At 25.1% G+C, this 21357-nt stretch overlaps 2 protein-coding genes across 9 annotated transcripts; both read right to left on the bottom strand.

Annotated features, from left to right (window-relative positions):
• Nucleotides 1-2936: 2936 nt before the first annotated feature.
• Hk (potassium voltage-gated channel subfamily A regulatory beta subunit hyperkinetic) lies at nucleotides 2937-12879 on the bottom strand. Of its 6 annotated transcripts, none has more exons than XM_086916743.1 (10): nucleotides 12807-12879; nucleotides 10089-10167; nucleotides 8953-9218; nucleotides 7430-7643; nucleotides 6711-6838; nucleotides 6405-6611; nucleotides 5011-5108; nucleotides 4763-4819; nucleotides 3960-4169; nucleotides 2937-3863 (listed from the first exon to the last, which is right to left on the bottom strand). In XM_086916743.1, the coding sequence occupies exons 1-10, from the start codon at nucleotides 12862-12864 to the stop codon at nucleotides 3762-3764; spliced, it is 1419 nt and encodes a 472-aa protein (XP_086772869.1). In that variant the 5' UTR covers nucleotides 12865-12879; the 3' UTR covers nucleotides 2937-3761. The 6 variants fall into 6 exon arrangements, with proteins under 6 accessions (XP_086772869.1, XP_086772870.1, XP_086772873.1 ...); XM_086916744.1 differs by having other exon boundaries at nucleotides 3960-4166; XM_086916747.1 differs by lacking the exon at nucleotides 12807-12879 and adding an exon at nucleotides 10950-11746.
• Nucleotides 12880-13062: 183 nt separating this feature from the next.
• On the bottom strand, nucleotides 13063-21277 carry zyd (sodium/potassium/calcium exchanger zydeco). 3 transcript variants are annotated; one of them, XM_003698013.4, is made up of 8 exons: nucleotides 21199-21277; nucleotides 17046-17219; nucleotides 16751-16938; nucleotides 16357-16597; nucleotides 15408-15533; nucleotides 14946-15161; nucleotides 14737-14838; nucleotides 13063-14611 (listed from the first exon to the last, which is right to left on the bottom strand). In XM_003698013.4, exons 1-8 carry the CDS (start codon nucleotides 21245-21247, stop codon nucleotides 14268-14270), a joined length of 1440 nt encoding a protein of 479 aa, XP_003698061.1. In that variant the 5' UTR covers nucleotides 21248-21277; the 3' UTR covers nucleotides 13063-14267. The 3 variants fall into 3 exon arrangements, with proteins under 3 accessions (XP_003698061.1, XP_012348111.1, XP_012348112.1); XM_012492657.2 differs by having other exon boundaries at nucleotides 15408-15530; XM_012492658.2 differs by lacking the exon at nucleotides 21199-21277 and adding an exon at nucleotides 19232-19362.
• Between the last annotated feature and the right edge of the window lie 80 nt (nucleotides 21278-21357).

Here is a 21357-nt window from a genome sequence, read left to right as displayed (position 1 = left end):
TAGCTTTATTTATTTAATGAAATATATATTATTCTGTTTATTTCGATCGTGATCGTGATCAAAGGAAAGAAAGAAGTCAGAAGGATAGAAAATACATCTAATAAATCACAAATATCAACAATTATGATAATGATTAATGACCGTTTTTGGCCCCTATAATTTTAGGGTTTTTTTGAAAATAACAATACAATTGTATTCTTAAAAAATAAAATATTTTACGAAATGTATAAAATATATATAAGATATATATGTCATTTTGAAATTTTAGCGTAAATAATAAATTTGCATATAATTATAGTATAATTGATAAAATTATATTTATATTGGATATATTTATTTGAATTGGATTTTATTATATCTTTCTTTTTATCATATATAATATATATCTATATAAAAAATATAGATAGATAGAAGACATGTTAATTTAAAAAAAAGTCACTATTCGATGAGCATTTATTCTTATTTTGTGACAATTGCTAAAAATACGCAATAAATAGATATAAATATATATATATATATATAATTTATAATATAACTCTCAATCTTATATAATGCGATTTTAAATCCAATTCGATAACATTATATACTTGACTTATACATGTATAATATACACTATTTGTTAATTAAATTTTTTTTTACTTAAATATTTTTTTAATTAAGTACTCGATTGATATATTATATCAATTTATAGATTTCATTAAGAATAGATAGAGACTTATTCGATTTAATCACATAAAATTTTATTGATCTTCAATTGTAATTGTAATTAATCAGTTTCTTGTACTTTTTTTCACTTATAATTAAAAGATAATAATTAGTTTTGAAAAAGAATAATTAAATAATTAAATAATTAAATAATTAATTATATTTAAATGAATAATATATCAATTCATAGATTGATTATATATATATATATATATTAAATTAAATAATATATAATATAATATATAATATATATATATATATATATATATATATATATATATATATATATATATATTCGAAACGAATATATCTTTTCTTAAAGACTTTCAATAAAAATATTAAATCTTATATCAATTCTTCATATGCATATTCTAGCTATCTATTTATAAGAGGTATAAATCATATCATTTAAAATAAATACATTTTGAATGAATATCAACTTTGAATATGTTCAATTCAAAGAATCATTAAATAACGAATGAACAATCTTGCTTCGGATATAAAATTGATAAAAATATTTGAGAAGAATCAATTATATAAAAGATCAATCATTCATATAAAAGATTTATCTATTTATTTCCAATTTGATAATTAAATATATCATATCATGACAATATTGCTCTTTTCCGACTTCTTTCTTTATCCTTACTCTTTTTTATTTTCTTTTCTTCATTTCTATTTATTCTTTCTTATCTAGCTTTAAATCATATTTTATCAATTATTATTAATTACACTGAGATTATTGGCGCGGAACACAATTGAGGCATTTCGTGTATTTTAACGATCGTTCGCACCATAATTATTTAATTAACAACAAAACGATCGACGTTTTGGCAGTTTAATTTCTTTTTAACGATTTGAAATTCTTGAAATTGTTGGATTTTCTGAAAAATTTGCATGACAGTTTTCTAATTATTTAATTGCCATGTTTTTGAGATCACGATAAATATATGCACGTCTGTATATGTACGTTTATTTAATGAATTTGTTTATATTATGAAGTTATTATATATAATATATTATGTTCTGATAAAAATTTGAGTGGAAAATATAAAGATTGTAATTTGCATGAAAAATCGTTAAATAATTAGCGCTAAGTAATTAGTGAAAGCTTAGCTCTACAACTTAGCTAGCGTAACTGGCATACTTATAATCATATTCGTAATGATTGGTATTCGAATTTTACCATTTTTTTTTACCGATAGTTAATCTCATAATTATTATCAACCAATCTTATCAACGAATATGCCATTATTTTGAGTGTGTATGTAATATACGTATATTTATCCTATTATAATACACACTATAGATCAAAGAATCGCTAAATGTCAACGTAATTGTAGCAGTTAATAATTACGAATATACTAAAGTATTATATATTTACAATCATTAACAATTGGAACTTTTTATTATTTCATCATTTTTATATTTTATCGGAATTTGATTAAATTTGAATTTAATTCAAATTTTATCCAAGTCATATCTTTCTCCTCATCTCTTTTTTATTTTTCAATTATCATTTATTTATTTCATTTTTTTCACACCCCCATTTTTATTTCATTATGCATTAAATATACATAAATTTTATCTTCATGAATACTTCATTTATCCAATTTATAAATGATACAATTTGAAAATGACTTTATTAATTTACGAGGTTTTACGCAGTATGTCATTAGGACGGTTTTCATTCGAAAAATCAAATGCAAAAATGACATTGCTCTAAGACATTGCATTTAAATATGTTATAAATATTCATAAAAGATAGCGGATAGTTGAACGAATCCAACGAGAATAGAATGGAAATGTTCTTATATCACACTTCTGCTACGTGTATGTAACAATCTACAAAATGTTTATTCTTTATCATTATCTTTTTTTTCGAGTATTATCACGTATTTCTTCCTACGTGAAATTTCATGTAATTTCTATGTTTATCGCTGTTCGTGCTTTCATATATCTAACTATTTATTTACATTCTTATTTAACAACTTACCTTAAGTACGCCTATTTATTTATATATTTATCCGTCTATACCACTTACCTATCCTTACATAATTTGTTCGGTAAGCTAATTAACTAGCAAAATGACTAGTTAACTAACTTGAGCCGATCTGTAATTATGAAGGACATAGCAAGAATTATTTACGTGATATTTGATAAAGGGTCGAACAAATGATTGAAAGTGAAAGGAACAATAGTGGTAAGGTTTGAATTAATACATTGAAAAATATATCAGTAATGTACAAGATCACGTGAATTTGCCGCGTTTCATTCAACTTATTCTTGTGATGTATATATTTGATTTTTTGTAACATAGATAAAATGTGTGAAAGAATAAAATAAAATAATATAAAAAATTTTTTCAAATTGAAAAAAATAATTATACTATCTTATATAGTTTCAATAAAGAATTTACAATAATTTTATCTAATTTCGAATGAACTTTGCATAGGAAATCGTGAACTTATCATTTTTTTTTAAAACTTATAATCAAATAATTTTAAATCTTTTTTTCTTGTATTTAAATTTATCTATAAGAAAATTGCAAAAAGAATAATTGTTCAGATGCATCAAGGAATGAAAATTATGTTTGGAATTTATCTTGCAAATATTTCTCGCTAATTATTTATAATTTTAATTGCAATTGCAATTGCAACTGCAATCGTATCTATAAGTATTGTCGTTGATTCATTTTTATGTGGATATAAGTACATAATATGTACATGTATTCGCGCTTAACACGTTGAGTATGGGACAACGTGCACTAATAATTAATATTTCTCTTTTTTTCATTTAAATTTATGTGACCTCTCTTGGCACAATTTTGTCATCTTCAATCCAATTTTAATCGATCCAATTTCATTCGATCAAGATCAAACTATATCTAAATATACGTAAATATATCTAACATTGTTTCATTGTATTTCGCAAAATGGTAGTTTGCCGGTTAGTTCTTTAGTCTGTTCTTGATCTTGACTATTAGCACCTTCGCTTTTTGGGCTACCTCCATCCTCTAAAGAGCCCCCACCACTTCCGTGGGGGCAAATTGATTGTCATCTGAGTGCCAATGTTGAAATCATCGGAGGTCGTGATGGTTTATTATCGAGAATTCTTTCAATTTCGTTCATTATATTAGCATTTAATTTTGGAATTAGCTGGAACGATGTAGCATTTATTGTCATAACGTTTTGCATAAAAATAATAAATAATAAAAATTCAATTTGAATTTAAGAATATATTTTATGTTTTACCTGTAAACTTTGAAGACTCTCGTATAATTGATCAATATTTGATGCACCGAGAAGAAGGCACTGAACACTTTCATTTTTTAAAGACCATGCAATAGCCAATTGTCCAAAGGAACAGCCGAGTCGTTCGGCAAGTGCACATACGTCTCGTAGTTTATCCGAATATTTTCGTGTTTCGTCATCGGCTGATTTCTCTTTCCAACCATATTCCTGCTAGAACAAGAAAAAAAGAATGTATAAGTAATATTTTTTAGACGTTATTTTTTTTAATGTCTAATGCTAGTTATGTCATATTTTTACATAATAACAAACATAAATATTATGAAAATAAATTTATTAATATTAGTAGTTTATTAGTATTAGTAATTATTTTAGAGTTTTAAAAAAATTTTTAAAAAGCTTTAAAAAAATTTTTAAAAAGCTTTAAAAAAACTTTCAAATAGTATGCTCAAAATTTCTTTAGAGTTAGTCAAAAAGATGATTTTTTTGATAAGCAAAAATTTGATTTTGATTATATTTATTTAAAATTTTGTCATTTTTTCCGTTTCAAAATATATTTTTATTATTATAAAAAGCAATTATAATGTTATAATAAATGTGTTTAATATGTGATTTTTATTTAAAAATCTTTTTATTATTTTTAAACTTTAAATAGTAATACATATATATAATGCATTCTTAATATGCAAAAATATAAACACACACACACATACACACACACACACACACACACACACACATATATATATATATATATATATATATATATAATATATATAATAAATTATATTAGTTTAAGTACGTACTTCTTTATACAAAGATTGTGTTTCGTCTTCTGTCCAACTGAATGACGAATACTTGTTCTGGAAGTAAAAAATAAACGTTGCGAGAGAGAGTCGGTGGCAATAGTCATCTTTCTACATATTCTTCCATCGCCGTTAACGTGTTGTATATGTATGTATTACCTACATATATTTATCAAACCAACAGCATTCTTGCATTGTGAATTGTCAATTTTTCTACATTATAAAAAAATTATCTTTTTGAACGTTACCTTATAGGAAGATCTTGAAAAAAAGGAGACACCACAATCTTCAGGTTTCGAGGAAACCATACCAATCGTTACCGTGGACCATGCCATCAGACCAACACCTAAGATAAATAATTTCTTTAATTAGTAATTAATTTAAATAAAAGAATCCTCACTGATTTGGATGATTTTTAGATATGTTGTATCAACATTTTGAATGAATTTTTCTTTTATATATTACCGTCGATCGATTTTTAATTTTCAAAATATTTGCAAAAAAAGATTGTTATTATTATATAATTAAATTTCTTTTATATCTATGTGTCCGCAGTTGCATGTATATAAACATGCAATAACCAGTTATTCTCTTATATTAATTTAATTATATAATTATATTACATTAATTTAAACACATGAAGTGAGTGAAAGACTAAAACAATCTATTTTTTCATGCATTATAATAAATTTAAAACATTTTAAATTAATTTAAACGAATTCGAAGAATCTATGAAAAATAAAATATAAATTTTGGATAATCGCTATTATAATGATCGAAATTCTAATGATAAATACCAAAAATAATACTGATATTCATTATAATTTCAGTCATTGTAATTTTATGAGAATTATTTTATATTTTATTTTTGCAGTTTGAAAAATGGAATGTTTAAACTTGATATAAGATATTTTAAGCCATAACTTATAATCAAATAGTTTTTTGACCGATCTACTTGTTATATATTTTGGATCCGATATTTAAAAAGATAAATAAATGGTGATCACGCACATTCAGTCACTAATGTACGTATATATATATATGAGAAAAATTCTATATAACAATCTTTATATTCTAATAATAATCTTTTTTTATAAATATCTTGAAAAAGTCAAGTGACTGTAATATACAAAAGAAAAAATTGTACAAAATTTTTTTATAATATCTAAAATTATTAAAAGATGAGGATTTCTTTATTCCGAATAATTATTATCTCTTTTAAAATTGTTATGTTAAAGCGATATATTTTCCATATATAGTAAATTTATACATTTATGGAATATCTTTGAAAAGTTGATTCTAAAAATCAAAACAAATCAAAACAAATACAAAAATTAAAGTTATTATTAATTATTTATTAAATTATAAGCAATTTATGTTTGCATCAAATGAAATGAGATATAATATAATAGAATAAATGAAAATTCTATCTCTATTACTGTGTCATCTTAATTTCGTTTCATTTAACATAAAACTTAAATTACTCAATAATTTAATAAAACCTCAATTGATATTATATATCAACTTTGTTTTGATTTTTATAATCAACATTTTTACGAATATATTAATCCTTCTACATATATGTATAATTGAATAAAATGATAAATAAACATATATTCCAATAATATATTCCAATAATTACCGATTTTATTATATAACTCTGGCATATAAAGTTCTGGTTTTTCTCTATAAAATAAATGATATTCGGCTTGTTCTACAATTGGTGTGACACAATTAAATTGTCGGCAATTCGTATAAGCTTCCATAATTTCGACTGGAGTCCAACGAGATGTTCCCCAATACATTACCCATCCTTTGCTTATTACGTAATTCATAGCACGTACTATCTCTGAAAGAAAGAAAACGTTAGAAATATTAAATTTACAATCATATTTTTAATTATTTAATAGTATTGATATTGATGTGTAATGTAGTAATTGCAACGTACCTTCCATGGGACACATTGGATCTACTTTATGAATCATTACAATATCGATATACGATAATTGTAACCTGACTAAAGATGCTTGGACTGATTCGATTATGTGTTTCCGTGATAATCCACGACCTTCCGCTCTACGATCAAGTTTTATAAATTATAAAATTTTACATAAAATATTAAATAGCATTTGTTCAATTGTTCAATAATTTGACAAACTGACAAACATTTTTCAGTTTTAATAGATTAATCTTTTTGCATTTTATATATATATATATATATATATATATATATATATATATATATATATATATAATATAATATACATATTTAAATGTAATAATTTTCTTAAAATTTTTTACATAATATATTTATGATATATTTTTAAAGAACTAATTTTAAAGATTAAAATAAATAAAAAAGTTGATATGCAAAAATGTTGCTTATTTATTAAATTATTGAACAATTATATAACGTTAGATGAAGCAAACTAGAAACAGACCAAATTAATTCGATATAAACAGTACAAAAATAGAGCTATATCATTCTATTTTCTTGTTTCATCTAATATAAATTTAAATTACTCATAACTTAATAAATAATTATTTTTATTTTTATTTCTATTGTATTTGTTTTAATTTCTAAAATTGATCCTCGAATGATATTCGATAACATATTAACACTTTTTACATATCTATAACTTCAGTAATAATTTGACCGATACTTACTTCGTATTCCAATATATTTTAGTGGTAACAACGTAACTTGAACGATTCCAAGCACGACGTAATAAAATTCGTCCAAATTGAATTTCTGCTCTATGACCGCTATGGGCTTCGCTCAAATCGAACACATTTATTCCACTTTCGTAAGCTAGGGCAACTACAGCTTCTGCTGTTTCTTCATTACTGCAACCTCCCATGCCAAAAGTTGTCCATGTACCTAAAGATATAAAGTAATTTTATTCATTCAACCGTTTTCAGTTGCCGCATATGATTTAATTTTTCATTTCTAACAATTATTTTAATATTTCCATGTTTTTATACACCGTTTTCATACAAGATTCAAAAATAGATTTTAAATCATTACACATACCTACTTACCTCTTAGTTTTTATTATCATTATTATATAATCCATGAATATGCTTAACTACAAAATCATAATTTATTATCTCTCGTATATAATAATCAACTTTTTCTTATTTCTTTCATTCCTTTCTTTCCTTCATTACTCACCTAAGAAATCCATTCTTGAATTTTATATATTTATAAAACATTTGTTTATAACAATTTGTTGTATCAATGTTATCTTAAATTAAAGCTTCAAATAGCATTTTTTATTGCATCTTCTATATACAATTTTAATAAGCAGTTTCGGATATAATAACAATAACAACAACGATGACAACAAAAATAACAATAAATATAAATATGCATATCGTTATATTCGTTTTTTTGACTACATATAGTATACATTTTTATTTATTTTTTATTCATTGCATAAATTTGATTAATATCTATTCAACGAATCAAGACATTATATATAATTATAAATAAAAATATGTATATGTATCTATATACATATAGGTTACATTTATTAATTAGCATGAATTGCCACTATTATTGGTTCCAGTATAGAATTTGTCATTTCATAAAATGAATCAAATCATTATAGTTGATTTTTTATTTATTTCTTGCTTTTTATATACTTATTATGTTATTTTTTATTATTTTTATTATATATTTATATTTTTATTTACAATAAATAATCTGATAATAATAATGATAATAATAATAATACATAAAAATTTCTGTAATAATTATAATCGTTTGAAAAGTTCATAATATATTCTTATTCTACTTATTCACGTGCATTTGTTTAAAACAGCTGATTTGTTGAATAGATTTTAGAAGAACATACTTACATAAAAAGCTTGTATGTTTACATTAACAGATGATAAGGTTCCATCAATAAATTCCAATGTGAAAAAGAAAAAAAAAACAAAAAAAATAAAGATATAAACAATATAGAAATAGTAAAAAGTTAAAAGCGTCGAAAAATTGCTGATGGATCATAGAAAAGCATAATTTTCATTTTATTCTAAAGCATAAAAAAAATATTGTTAACATATTATTGGCAAGATACTACTTAAGAAAAAGATATACTTTAAAGCATACATTAAGAATAAAATAAATGGGTAATCGCGATTCTGATCGTTTCTACGAAAGTGGAGGAAAACATTCAGCGTACCTAATCCAACATTGGAAACACGTAGACCGCTTTTGCCCAAGTTGCGGTAGCGAATACCTGGCGAAGGATGCTGTAAGCGTTGCGCTTGTGCGGCAATGCAGTTAGTCAGTAGCTGTTCCTTCGTTCCAGCGGTATTACTGCAGTGTATACCAGAATCCACAGTACCACCACCGCCACCGCCACCGCCACCGCCACCACCACCGGCACCACCGCCTCCGCCGTTGAATTCTTCCATGCAATCTAGACTCGCTATAGGTGCACGGCAGCTGCGCGTATAAAATATATGGAGTATTAATAGAACAGGATCGATCGAATACTCGATACAACCATGTAAACATTTAAACGTTCATAGCAAGTCATTTTATGAAATTTTTATCATTCATCTATAATACGTTTAAATCAAAAATTCATAGATCATAAACATTTTTCCTTTTCATTATATACTTATATATATGATCGCTACGAATTGATTTTATATTATTTATTGGTTTTCCCATCGAGAATACAATTTCGAAAGAAAGTTTTATTATAACGAAGTAAAATTTTTAGATTCGAAAATAAAATATAATATATAATATTTACTATTATCATTATTCTCACTGTACATATGCATGCGCGTGTATACATGTATGTTGAAATATAAAAGCAAATAGATAAATAATTTTGACTGTAAAAATAAATATTCATTAATTTAATAATTCATTAATTGTCAATAATGGTCAATTATTAATTGTTAATGATTAATTGAGATTATTAATTTGTATTGGTTTAATTATTAATATTATTAATAATATTTGTCTCTTATGTTTCATGACCTTTTAAATCAATTAAAATATCAATTGTTATATTTTTAATGATCACGACAATGATTAATCTGTTTTATAATTTTATGATTGATTTGTGATATCGATACATGCGATATGCATACATATATATATATATATATATACATATATATATATATTATAAAATATGCATATTACACGCTAATAGAGAGAAAAAATTAATGCGACAAAGAAACAAGAACGAAAACGAATAATAAATAAATAGATAATAATCTTTACATAACTATATATATATATATATATATATATATATATATATATATATACGTTATCGATCAAGAATTCACTCACCGATAAATAGTAGGTAGCGGATAGTAGTCATCGTCCTCCATGCTACTATTTGTATTCGCATTGTTATTCGTATCATTTCCTGCCGTGGATGCATTGCCAAGGTTACATAACATTAAACGAGACATTTCTTTATATCTTCAATAAATTTGTATACGCATACACACGTATACATACGATGTAAACGGAAATTTTTTGAAGAGAATAAAAATTGCAAAAAGACGCGAAGATGAAAGGTTTAATTGAAAATGATTTAATCAAATAAGTTTCGATTCAATTCGAATCCGATTTCGCTTATTTTTTCGAATTCGAAGACAAATGTTAAATATCATTTCATAAATTCTATATTCATATTTGTTAACAAATCAATAAAATTCGTGAATCATTTCCTGATTCTAATTCTAATCTTAATTGTTCGGCGATCAAAAGTTTATTTTCAGAAAGAAAAGTTTTCTCACACAATTGATAAAACTTAAATATTAAAAAGATGGAATTATTGATATATGTTGAAAAGCATTATTATATCACTGAACTGAATAGAATGGAACATTGAGCGATTCAGTTCGACGAGACAATCTGTATTTTCAAATTACGATATATATATGTACACATATATATATATATATATATATATCGTATCGTATATATATATCGCATTTATCGTGCGTTATGTAGGCACTAGTTTTTCTTTACTTAAAATATTTAGGCACCACAGTAAAGAACATAAGTATATAGATATTGTTCGCGATTAATTTCATACGTGATATTACAACATTTTGTAAAATGTCTTTCCGGTTCGATCACAATGTTGGTCAAACACTATAACACAATGAATATTTTGTTTTAAAAGATAGACGTCGTTACCTAAAAACGAACGATGGTCGATATGAGTATCGATATGTGGTACAATTGCTGGTGTGAGAGAGATAGGGCACAATAATTATTAACCCCAAATTGGATATTAACAATGTCACTAAAAATCCATTTATAGATTATTCTCTGGTCCAACTGGTAACTTTGAAAATCCAACAGATATAATTTTATAGAAGGAAATTTAGCAATCTTAATCTTAGTTCTTATAATAGTGTTATTTTAAATTCTGGTTCCATTTTTTCTCTTTTTTTTTTTTATTTCTGTTTAGAATTCCAATTCCAACTTTTTATCACTCTTAAAATTCAAATCTTGATTTGATATCGATTTAATTATTTATCCGATTTGTAGTTATGAAATATATGACAATTTCAAATCAATTCTCATTGCTATTCGCAATATAAGTATAAATATTTTTCATAAAAATATTCGATGCGAATAATTATCTTTGTGATCCTTCGTTTTAATTGTTGTTTCAAATCGTACTTGCCTTTTACGATGTGTCTATCAAAATACCATTTTCTTAACGATTGATCTTGCGTAACAATTTATGAAGATATAGATGACACATTTCTTGAAGAATAATAAAAAGAGAAAAATGTCAAAAAAATAAAAACACCGAAACGTAGAACAAAAAAATTTGTGAAAATATTAGGATCTTATTGTAGAGACGGCGAGTGTTATGCCTCCTACGTGGTAAGCAACACTGCACAACTTCGATATACTGCGACTCCCTCCTTTACAGCAGCTACGAGCTACGAGCGTGCGTGCCTTTGCGTCTGTTTCGCTACGGGCATCTTCGAGACTATAATGCGCGCGTGCGCGCTCGTGTACCGATTGCGCATCGTAGCCTGTGCATCACGCCACGTTATCCCTACCGTTCTTCCTCGATTTCTAACAGGGGGTTGCGGTTGTTTTCAGAGCGCATGACGTTACCGTCGTCGCATTCAATGCATTCAGCGCATTCGCCGCATTTGCCGCATCGAGCCTCTCTTGGAATTATATCTCTTACTCGCTTACTATTTATCCCATATCTCACTCATTGTTTAATTTTTTATTATATTTTTATTCATTTTTTCCGACTTTAGTTTTTCCGACCGCGTAGAATATAATTGTTTTTTTATTATCTTTCTTTTTATTTGTTTTTGCTTATAAATTTGTTTATTCATTCAAAATGTTTCATCAATAAATTCTTATCTAATATAAATATATTTTAATCATCTTATGTTTTAGTTATGTAAATATATATAATATACAACAAATTTGTTTCTAAAACTTTACTAAATATATAACATACAAATGTATAGAAATATATAACAAATCTAAATATATATAAAATATATATTTAAAATTCATGAATGTTAATGATATAAGGATTTATTGTTAGAAATTGTAACAATAATCATTTTGCGACAACACCGCATTGCGGATTTAGCGTGGTGACGTGCAACTGACCCCTTCCTGAACAGTCACGTTGTTCGACCTATCAACCTAATATGCACTCGACTTATTGTCGTTTAAAATAAGAAGATATCAAAGATTCATTTCTTAATATATTCATTCTTTGTTATGTTTGTTTGACACATGTGCATACTTAAATAAATATAAGATAAGGAACATTAATGTATTGCAAAAATTTATTAAATCCCCATGCTATAAAGATTTTGATTATTTTCTATATATTTATTATATTAAAACATGTCGAAATGCTAAGATAAGCAAATGTATATTTAAAATTTATCTGTGTTTTATTCGAAACAATAAAAATGCTCTTCAATCTTATTAAATTATTTCAATTTTTCAAAAACAGAAGGCGATTATTTATTTACTTACTTATCAAAATTTACTTACTTATCACAACGTGTTCCGACGTGTTTCTGTTCCTTGCTGAAACGAATCTGCGCCGCATAACAGTCGTGTACTTTTCTCAATTCACAAATCAACTCCTTCATTGAAATCGTGCCAAAGATTTCAGAAATATTGATTACAATTTCCACCTATATATAACCATATTGCAATTGTATAATTTTTCAATTATCAATAGGATTTTCGAGTTATTGACATTTTTTCAATAAAAATCGCTATAGGATTCAAGCGAAATAATCGATTTTTTTTTTAATAACTTATTACAGTACTTTATTAAACATGTTAAGTTCTTAGAGATTACCTAAATATACATCCTGTGGCGAATTTCAGTACACGTCAATTTTATTTTATCAAACAACCTTGATATCAGTTTCGATATATAATTATCAAAACTTTCGTAATTTCCTTATTCCGATAATCAATTATCATGATATTTCGTAACGATAACCGATTATCGAAATTTTATTTAATCACTCGTACTTAATAACATACGTATCTATATTTAATGTTTGATGTACATATGTGTTGTATTCTCGAAATAAAATGTAAAAGCGGCAGTCTTTTCTACGCTATCGTATATCGTATCGCATATGTATATTTACATATAATGTTTAGTATACAATATATTTAATATATACATATTATATTTTTATTGACATATTATTCTTTGTTTCTCATATTTTATTATATTTTTTTATAAATTTAAATTTTTTTTATCGAAATTTAAGATAAAATTATAATCTTATTTTATTTAATAATAATATTATAATAATATTTATTAATATATTATTATTATATTATAATTTTATTTTTTCTAAATCCATTTATATATTAATACTTTCCATTGTTATGAACATGTGAATATGTCTTACTCTTCGAAATATGTACGCATAAATGACAAACTTTTATTTATTTATTTACCAAAAAATAAAATTTCTTTCTTTCCTTTTTTTCATTTACATTTCCTAATCACGTTAAAAATTGATATTGTTCACAATAAATCAAATATTTAGACGATAGCGCAAGAGAAAGAGTTTGAGAGATGAAGATGATTAAAATGCTTGTTATATTTTGATCGCAATGAAAAAAAACGGATAAAATATACGAAAACCGAATGATAATGATCATGAATAGAAAACGAAAGAAAAACGAAAAAAAAGTTTCAAAAAGGACAAAAAATTGATGGAAATGAAATTATGAATTTACAAGATAAAAGATATGTATAGTTGGTTACCGATTATAAAGAAAAGAATATGATATGGAATAACGAAGCCTCGAAGTAAAAGGCTGTCTCCTTGAGAAATGAGACGAGAGAAGAAATAGTTTTATATAATGTAAAACAGCATTCTTCAATTCACAATGTTGTTCGTAAGTTCAAGAGAACATACGAAGGTCAACTAAACACTGTATCAAATATCATTAAGCAAGTCTACTTTTGATTTCAGATCATTTGACCGTCCTCTGGCACGTGGGTAAATTTACCCTGAAGAATACATTGAGTTCTATCAACGAGGCTAATATGAGGAACACAGCATACATACATAAACAAGCTCGGCCAACTTTTCTATCGAGCTGAAACTTATTTGAAGCAAAAGCAATGTAAAGTAACATTAATGTCGACAACAATGATATAGCACTGTATTCAAGCCCACCAGAATTTATACTGATATAATGTTTTCCTGGTTGTGTTGGTGAAAATGAAGATTTGATTAGCCATGGTAGACCCAAACACAACAATATATCGAAAGTGTTCGATCCTATCGAGTTGCTAATACCCATTGAACCATGTCCTGAAACAAAATAAATGGAAAAAATTTAATGTAAGAAGTTTCTGTAAGCTATTTCTATATTTTTTTTTAATATTATTATAGAATATGATGAATTATCTTTTTCTCATATTCGCATATTATTTTACCTTGTTTTGCTACTATTACACTTGATACAGCCTCTGGCACGCTAGTACCAGCAGCGAGAAAAGTAATACCCATAACGGAATCTGGTATTTTCAAAGTGTCTCCTGAAATGAAAATTATGATTTTTTCTTTTTTTTCTAGCTTTCCTTTAAGCCAATTCAAAAAAATTAATTTTTTTTTTTTTTTTACTTGGTATCACTTTTTTTATTACCAATTATAGTGATCATCCATGCTACTACATAACTTAAGGATCCAATCCAAATAATGCACATAAGGAATGTTATTGGAAACCAATTTTTAAATCGTGGTTTTTCGCAATCTGGTATTGTACACATAAAAATTAAATGAATCGGCCAAGTCATAATCCATGCTGTTTTTCTTATCCATCCAGCTCTTGCTGGCCATACCAATAATTCGTATTCATAATCTGAAACAATATAAAAAAATGTAATTATTTTATTTTATTTTTTTTTCTTATTTTTGATTTCTTTTACTTTTCTTTTGTATTCTTTCTAACCTTCCCTTTCCTTTTCTTTTTCCTTCTTATCCTATCATTCATCATCTCATCAAGATACAATATTGAAAAAATTTAAATATTATATGAAACAATTATTATTTTGTTTAAATTAGGAAATAGTAAATTTTTACAGCTATAAATTTTTATTATACTTACTAGGATCAGGATTTTCTTCTTGTGTTTTTGTACCTCCATTTTGTAATGGTACATCTATATGTTCGACTTGTTCACCGGTCGTTTGTAATTTATCAGATCTTGCCATGTGAATTTCTGTGCTGTCTTCTAGAAGGATTAGCACGTTATATTATATATTAAATTTTATTGAAATGAAAAAAATGAAAGAAAAATTGTAATTCGATAAAATATCTTTCTTAAATAGATTAATATTTATAATTTGCAATTATACATTATACATATAAATATTTCAGATAAATATATATATATATATATATATTTATATTATATATTATATATCATATATGTATTATATAGGATGTAATATATATTGTGTATATATATATATATATAAGTGTTAATATATTTGTAGAATACTTTTGAAGAATCGATTTTAGAGATAAAAATAAGCATAAAAGATGTTATATAAAATGTCAATTAAAGTTTATTTATTAAGTTATAAATAATTTAAGTTTGTATTAGATGAAAGCAAAGTAAATCGAGACGAAAATATAAGAGATAGAATTGTATCATTCCATCTTGTATTATCTAACGAAAATTTTAATTGCTTAATAACTTAATAAATAAATTTTAATCGATATTTTTATTAACTTTTGTATTTGTTTTGATCTTTAATCAATTTTTAATTCTTTTCACGAATATTAATATCTTATATATACATTCTGTATATATATAACTACAACATATATATATATATATACAAATAACATATATATTATATATATATGAATTTATATTTATAAAATATATGTATACATGTATATGCGTATACATATATTAAAATAAAATAATTGTAAGATTAAAACATTATTAATAATACCATTCTCTATTAATACTTAAATCTACTTGAAAAAAATATTCATCATTTAAAATTTATTTGCTTTATTGTTAAAAACAATGTAACTCTTACCTGTCGCATGTCGATGGTCATCCGATAAGGATCGGTCAGCGTTATGTGTACGAAATCGTGTGCATCGCTGGAATGATTTATCCCAATACATAACAGCGATGTATACGATGTACAATAATACTAGCGTTAACGCTTCGTACCATTCTACTCGCTCATCGTGTATAATACATATTAAAATAGCAACTGTAACACCATAGGCAAGACAATCTCTGCTAACTGGCCACCAGTCTAAAGGAACTACCTGTATATATTTAATTAATATATACAATATCTATAATTTTAGTTATAATATAATATATAACATATATATGCTATATTAATATTAAATTTATCTTAAATAAATAATAAAATTTCATAGAATGATTTGTTATTGTTCAAATTGTTAGGAACTTACCATACCAGCACCAATACCGCAACAAGCCGGCACTGCGAGAATATTGAATACAGCCGAGCCTACTATTGTTCCGACACCGATGTCACCTTCGGTGATAAATGTACCGATTGCGTTTACGAACAGTTCCGGTGCCGATGTTGCTGCAGCCATAAAAGTAGCACCTGCTACGTCCTTGGACATCGAAAGTGCTGAAATTGAAATTTCAAAGCATTAAGTAGCATTGAAAAATTTGAATTGTTTATTTGCTATTTCTTTAATTAATAAACTGCTTAAATTGAATAGCAATTGTTCTTACCGTGACATATCTTTTCTACGGCGGGAACAAAAAACTTGTCGCAAACTACTGCTAACGCGATAAACAGGTAAAGCGAAACGATTACGTGTACTACGACAGCTCCTCCTTGCCTTTGCTTCTCATCGAAAAGATCGTGTGGAAAGTCTTCTATTGCTGCAGGTGTACAATTTGTACCTAAAATAGAAAAAATTTTTAACATTTATATATATATATATATATATATATATATATATATATATATATATATATATAACATATATCGTTAAAACAATTAATTAAATGAATAGCGAATTTAAAAAATAAGTATCTAATTTCAATCAATCAAAATCATTCAATCCAATTAAATAATTCACCATGAATTACCATTTATTATTATTATTTTTTATTTTTCTTAGTTTCTGTTATATCTCATAAATTTTTGTTTTACTTTTATTTATCTTTTTTCTTTTTTGTATCGAAGAAGGAGAATATAAAATATCGCAAGAAAGAGAAGGATGGTGGATAGAATTCTTGCATGTCACATATTTTATTTTTAAGATTATCTATTATATTTCGCTTGACTTCCGTTTAATTACTTAATAAATTTTTGTCATTCAAGAAAACGTTTTGGACGCTTTATTGCAATATTAAAATATCAAATAAAATTTAAAAATTATTCGATATTGTTTATATTCTATCAGTATACAATTTTGGTCAAATCTATTACATAAGTTTCAAAGATTTTGCATATTTTGTATACATATAACACGCTTGGATACAACGTCAAACACTCGCTCTGTTCTGTAATTACGAATTTATATAATTGATTGCATTCGCTCTAATAAAGTCATAAAGATCATAAATATAATCAGTCCATCGACCTTCATTGTTTTTTTTATTGAATTTTTATTTCTTAAAAAATTTTTACTCTGAGTAATTGAAATTACTATGATGTAACGACTATGATAATAATTGTATATAACAAAAATAAACAATTGTCATGTTTATTGAATACAAAATCTATTGTATATATAGTGAAATAAATATACATATGTAATTTTATATCATTGTAAATTATTTTTATAAATCTTCGATTCCTTTTTTAATTTTCATCTTATTTTAATTAATTTCGAAACGAGATAATAAATTTAAATAAATAAATAAAATAAAAAATAATACGATGTATTTTATAATGTAATTATATATATATAATAATAGAATACATACCATCTTACACACTTTTCTATTGTTATGTTTTATAATATTGAAATATAATTAAAATAGAATTAATAAAAATATATAGGATTCAAATAATCGTTCATGTCAAAATTTATCAAGAGGTATTTCTTGGTTATACAAAGAATTCAATGAAAATCATTTTCATGCATACTTAAAAGTATCTAAAGCAACATATATATATATATATATATATATATATATATATATATATATATATATATATATATATATATATATGCAAAAATGTGTAAACTTAAATACATGCAAATACATGTGTGTGCAAAATTATAGAGATTATATGTAGATTTTGCATGGATTCTATTAATTATACAAGATTTTTAGATAATATGTAATTATAATATGTAATAATATGTAGTTAATAAAGCGATTGAAAAAATGGAATATATGAATATAAACATGATTTGTATTTTTACTGATAATAATAAAAAAATCATTTAATACATAAATGAACCAATAAACATTGTATTATGTTCAAATTAGTAATAAATATTTTATCAAAATCTTTTATTTTAAATTGTAAGAAATTTGTTATATTTAAATTGTAAGAATTTTTTTAAAATTCCATGTTTTCATTAAATTTTTTCTTTTAAGAGATATTAATATCAATTGCTCGCTAATCGTTGTTAACTAAAGTCATTGTAAATGCATTCTTTTGATAGATTTCATATATTGAAACTTGTATATACTCAAAAGTCATACAAAAGACAATATTAGATATCAAGATATTTATATAATAATCTTTTTAAAACAAAAACTGTCAAGTTATACATTATTGTTTCTTCAATTGTATTGATTTTTATTACCTTTATTAATTTATTAAATTAAGTTAAAAATAATATAAAAATTAATGTATAGTTATATCTATCATAATCATTAGAAATCAGATTTAATTCGAAAAATGATATTCCATAATTGGTGTATATACATGAAAGACCTTGTTTCTTCACCTTCGTTCTTAGATCTTAGTAATTCTTCTCCTATGACTTCTTACAGCCGATGTAATGAAGAAAATGATGCACGTATTGGTGTCTTGTACAGGTTACACAGCTGTATAGTTGATGTGACTTCCTACCGATTAAGCAACCTAAAGAAGTTAAATTGCTCTCATTCAAGTTGGCAGAGGAGATGCCATTCATGTCTAATGTACGTCGTATAAACTAGATATAACGTGGCTTGACCATTCGGTGTCGAACCATTTTGTCTCGTTGGAAACAAACGATGATCATCGACTCGATCATCGATCATTAAATGTTGATTCTCAATCAACAATCTTTTGATTTTTTTTTAATAGAATATACTTTTTTTTAAAAAATATTAAAATTTTGTTATATATTGTGTGTTTTTATTATCAATAAAGTCTATCATATATGATGCCGTTTTTAGCGTTAATAGCGTTTTTAATTTATCTTTCTTTGCCTTTCTGTAATTAATGTTTTTTTTTATTTATTATTTATTCAATATTATATATGCATTTTTATTTCTTCATTTTTGACATATATTTCTTTCAATGTATTTATTTATTATGAATCGTTTAAAGAGAGGAAAAAGAATTTTTATTACAAAAATTTTAACGAATTCCAAGTAGATTTAAAATTTCTTGAATTCTGAATTTTAGAGCATCATGAATAACATCGCTCATTTTTAGAATTCGTTTCTTTATTCATTTCCTCTTGGATATGCTCTTAAAAATTGTAATGCTAACATTATACATGATCGAATGTATTTTAAAAAACATATTTAAATATAAAATCATATTTAAGTGAAAAAATAATAACAATTGATGAAAATACAAAAATCAAATTAAAGTAAAGAACGAATCATGCAAATATTACATATATTCATGTTAAAGCAAATTATGATACAATTATGACATAAATAAATCAAATTTTTTAATGTATCATTAGAAGACACTTAAAGAAATGATTTATTAAGTTATTGTATGAAAGAATTTTAAAAAATTTATATTTTTATATACACATATATAAAAATGCAATATTGCAATATAAAAAAACGCCATGCAATATAAAAAATGAAATATAAAATTAAAGTTAAATGAATAAAAATAATAGAAAGTAAAGAGCACTAAAAAGAGTTAAAGAAAAGAATATAAGAAAAAAAAAGAAAGAGAAAGAGAAAAAGAAAGCAGGGATGGGCAAAGAACAAGATTACTCGCCAATTAAATTGCTTTGTAAATTTTTGAATATGTCTATGGCATGTCACGATTCTCTTATCAAAATAATGATCACAAAAGAAAAATAATGAATATAATTTAATTTATAAGAATAAATATTTTACTTTACGCGATATTATGCTTTGATAAATCTTCTATATAAAATTATTTTCAATCAACATATGTTGCTCTGTTTTTACTTCTTTATAATAATCATTAAAAACTAAATCACAAGTATTATTGCACAATATGCAACACCGCACGACACATCTGTAGATAGAAAAATTAATTTAATTTAAAATGCACTCTTTGCAATATTTCTCTAGCTTTCTTTCTTGCATTTTCATTCGTTTCCTTCCTGTTTTCTTTCTTCTTCTCTGCCTCATTTTCCACCCCATACTTATCCTCTTTCATTTCGCTTTTCCTTATGATGCATATTCTTCTACTCTTTCCTCTGTTGTTATTGCTGCTGCTAATGCTGATGCTAACCATCCTGTTGTCCCTCCTCCTTCTTTTTCTCCTCCTTCTCCTCGTCTTCCTCCACCTTCTCCTGCTCCTTCTCTTCCTACGACTCCTCCACCTTGTTCGATACTTTAATTTCAATTCTTTAATATTATTCCATTCTATTTTTCACCATCAATGAAGCACAACCCATCACTCTAATTACCTTTATATCGATCAAATTTGTCGTATCATAAAAAAACATTTTTTTTGCAATAATATTCAAAATATATTTTAACGAACCTCCTCCTAAGTCAGACGTATCCATGTTGTCAATCCCGTTGTCACACATATACTACATTAACAACTACTCCGAAGTCCGGCAGCGTTTGTTAGAATCGCCCCTCCCTCTAACTCTTCTCATCTCTCGCGCATCGCGCCCGCTGAATCGTGCCGCGGTCA

This window comes from Apis florea, unplaced genomic scaffold (genome assembly GCF_048593485.1).
Source record: "Apis florea isolate Af1SG1 unplaced genomic scaffold, ASM4859348v1 contig_3803_pilon, whole genome shotgun sequence".
NCBI classification, from domain to species: domain Eukaryota; kingdom Metazoa; phylum Arthropoda; class Insecta; order Hymenoptera; family Apidae; genus Apis; species Apis florea.
The sequence above is the reverse complement of the archived record's forward strand: the minus strand, read 5'-3'. Positions and strand labels throughout refer to the sequence as shown.

Bases quoted from the DNA above. Each gene is read 5' to 3' on its own strand.
- zyd (XM_003698013.4), bottom strand. From the start codon at position 21,247: ATGTGTGACAACGGGATTGACAACATGGATACGTCTGACTTAGGAGGA. The intron at 17,220-21,198 runs GTTCGTTAAAAT...TTTCTATTTTAG, and splicing joins TACGTCTGACTTAGGAGGAG to GTACAAATTGTACACCTGCA. The intron at 14,839-14,945 runs GTAATAAAAAAA...TTTTCATTTCAG, and splicing joins ATGGATGATCACTATAATTG to GAGACACTTTGAAAATACCA.
- Hk (XM_086916743.1), bottom strand. From the start codon at position 12,864: ATGCGGCGCAGATTCGTTTCAGCAAGGAACAGAAACACGTCGGAACAC. The intron at 7,644-8,952 runs GTACGCTGAATG...TTATATCTTTAG, and splicing joins TGTTTCCAATGTTGGATTAG to GTACATGGACAACTTTTGGC. The intron at 3,864-3,959 runs GTAAAACATAAA...ACATCGTTCCAG, and splicing joins AGAGTCTTCAAAGTTTACAG to CTAATTCCAAAATTAAATGC.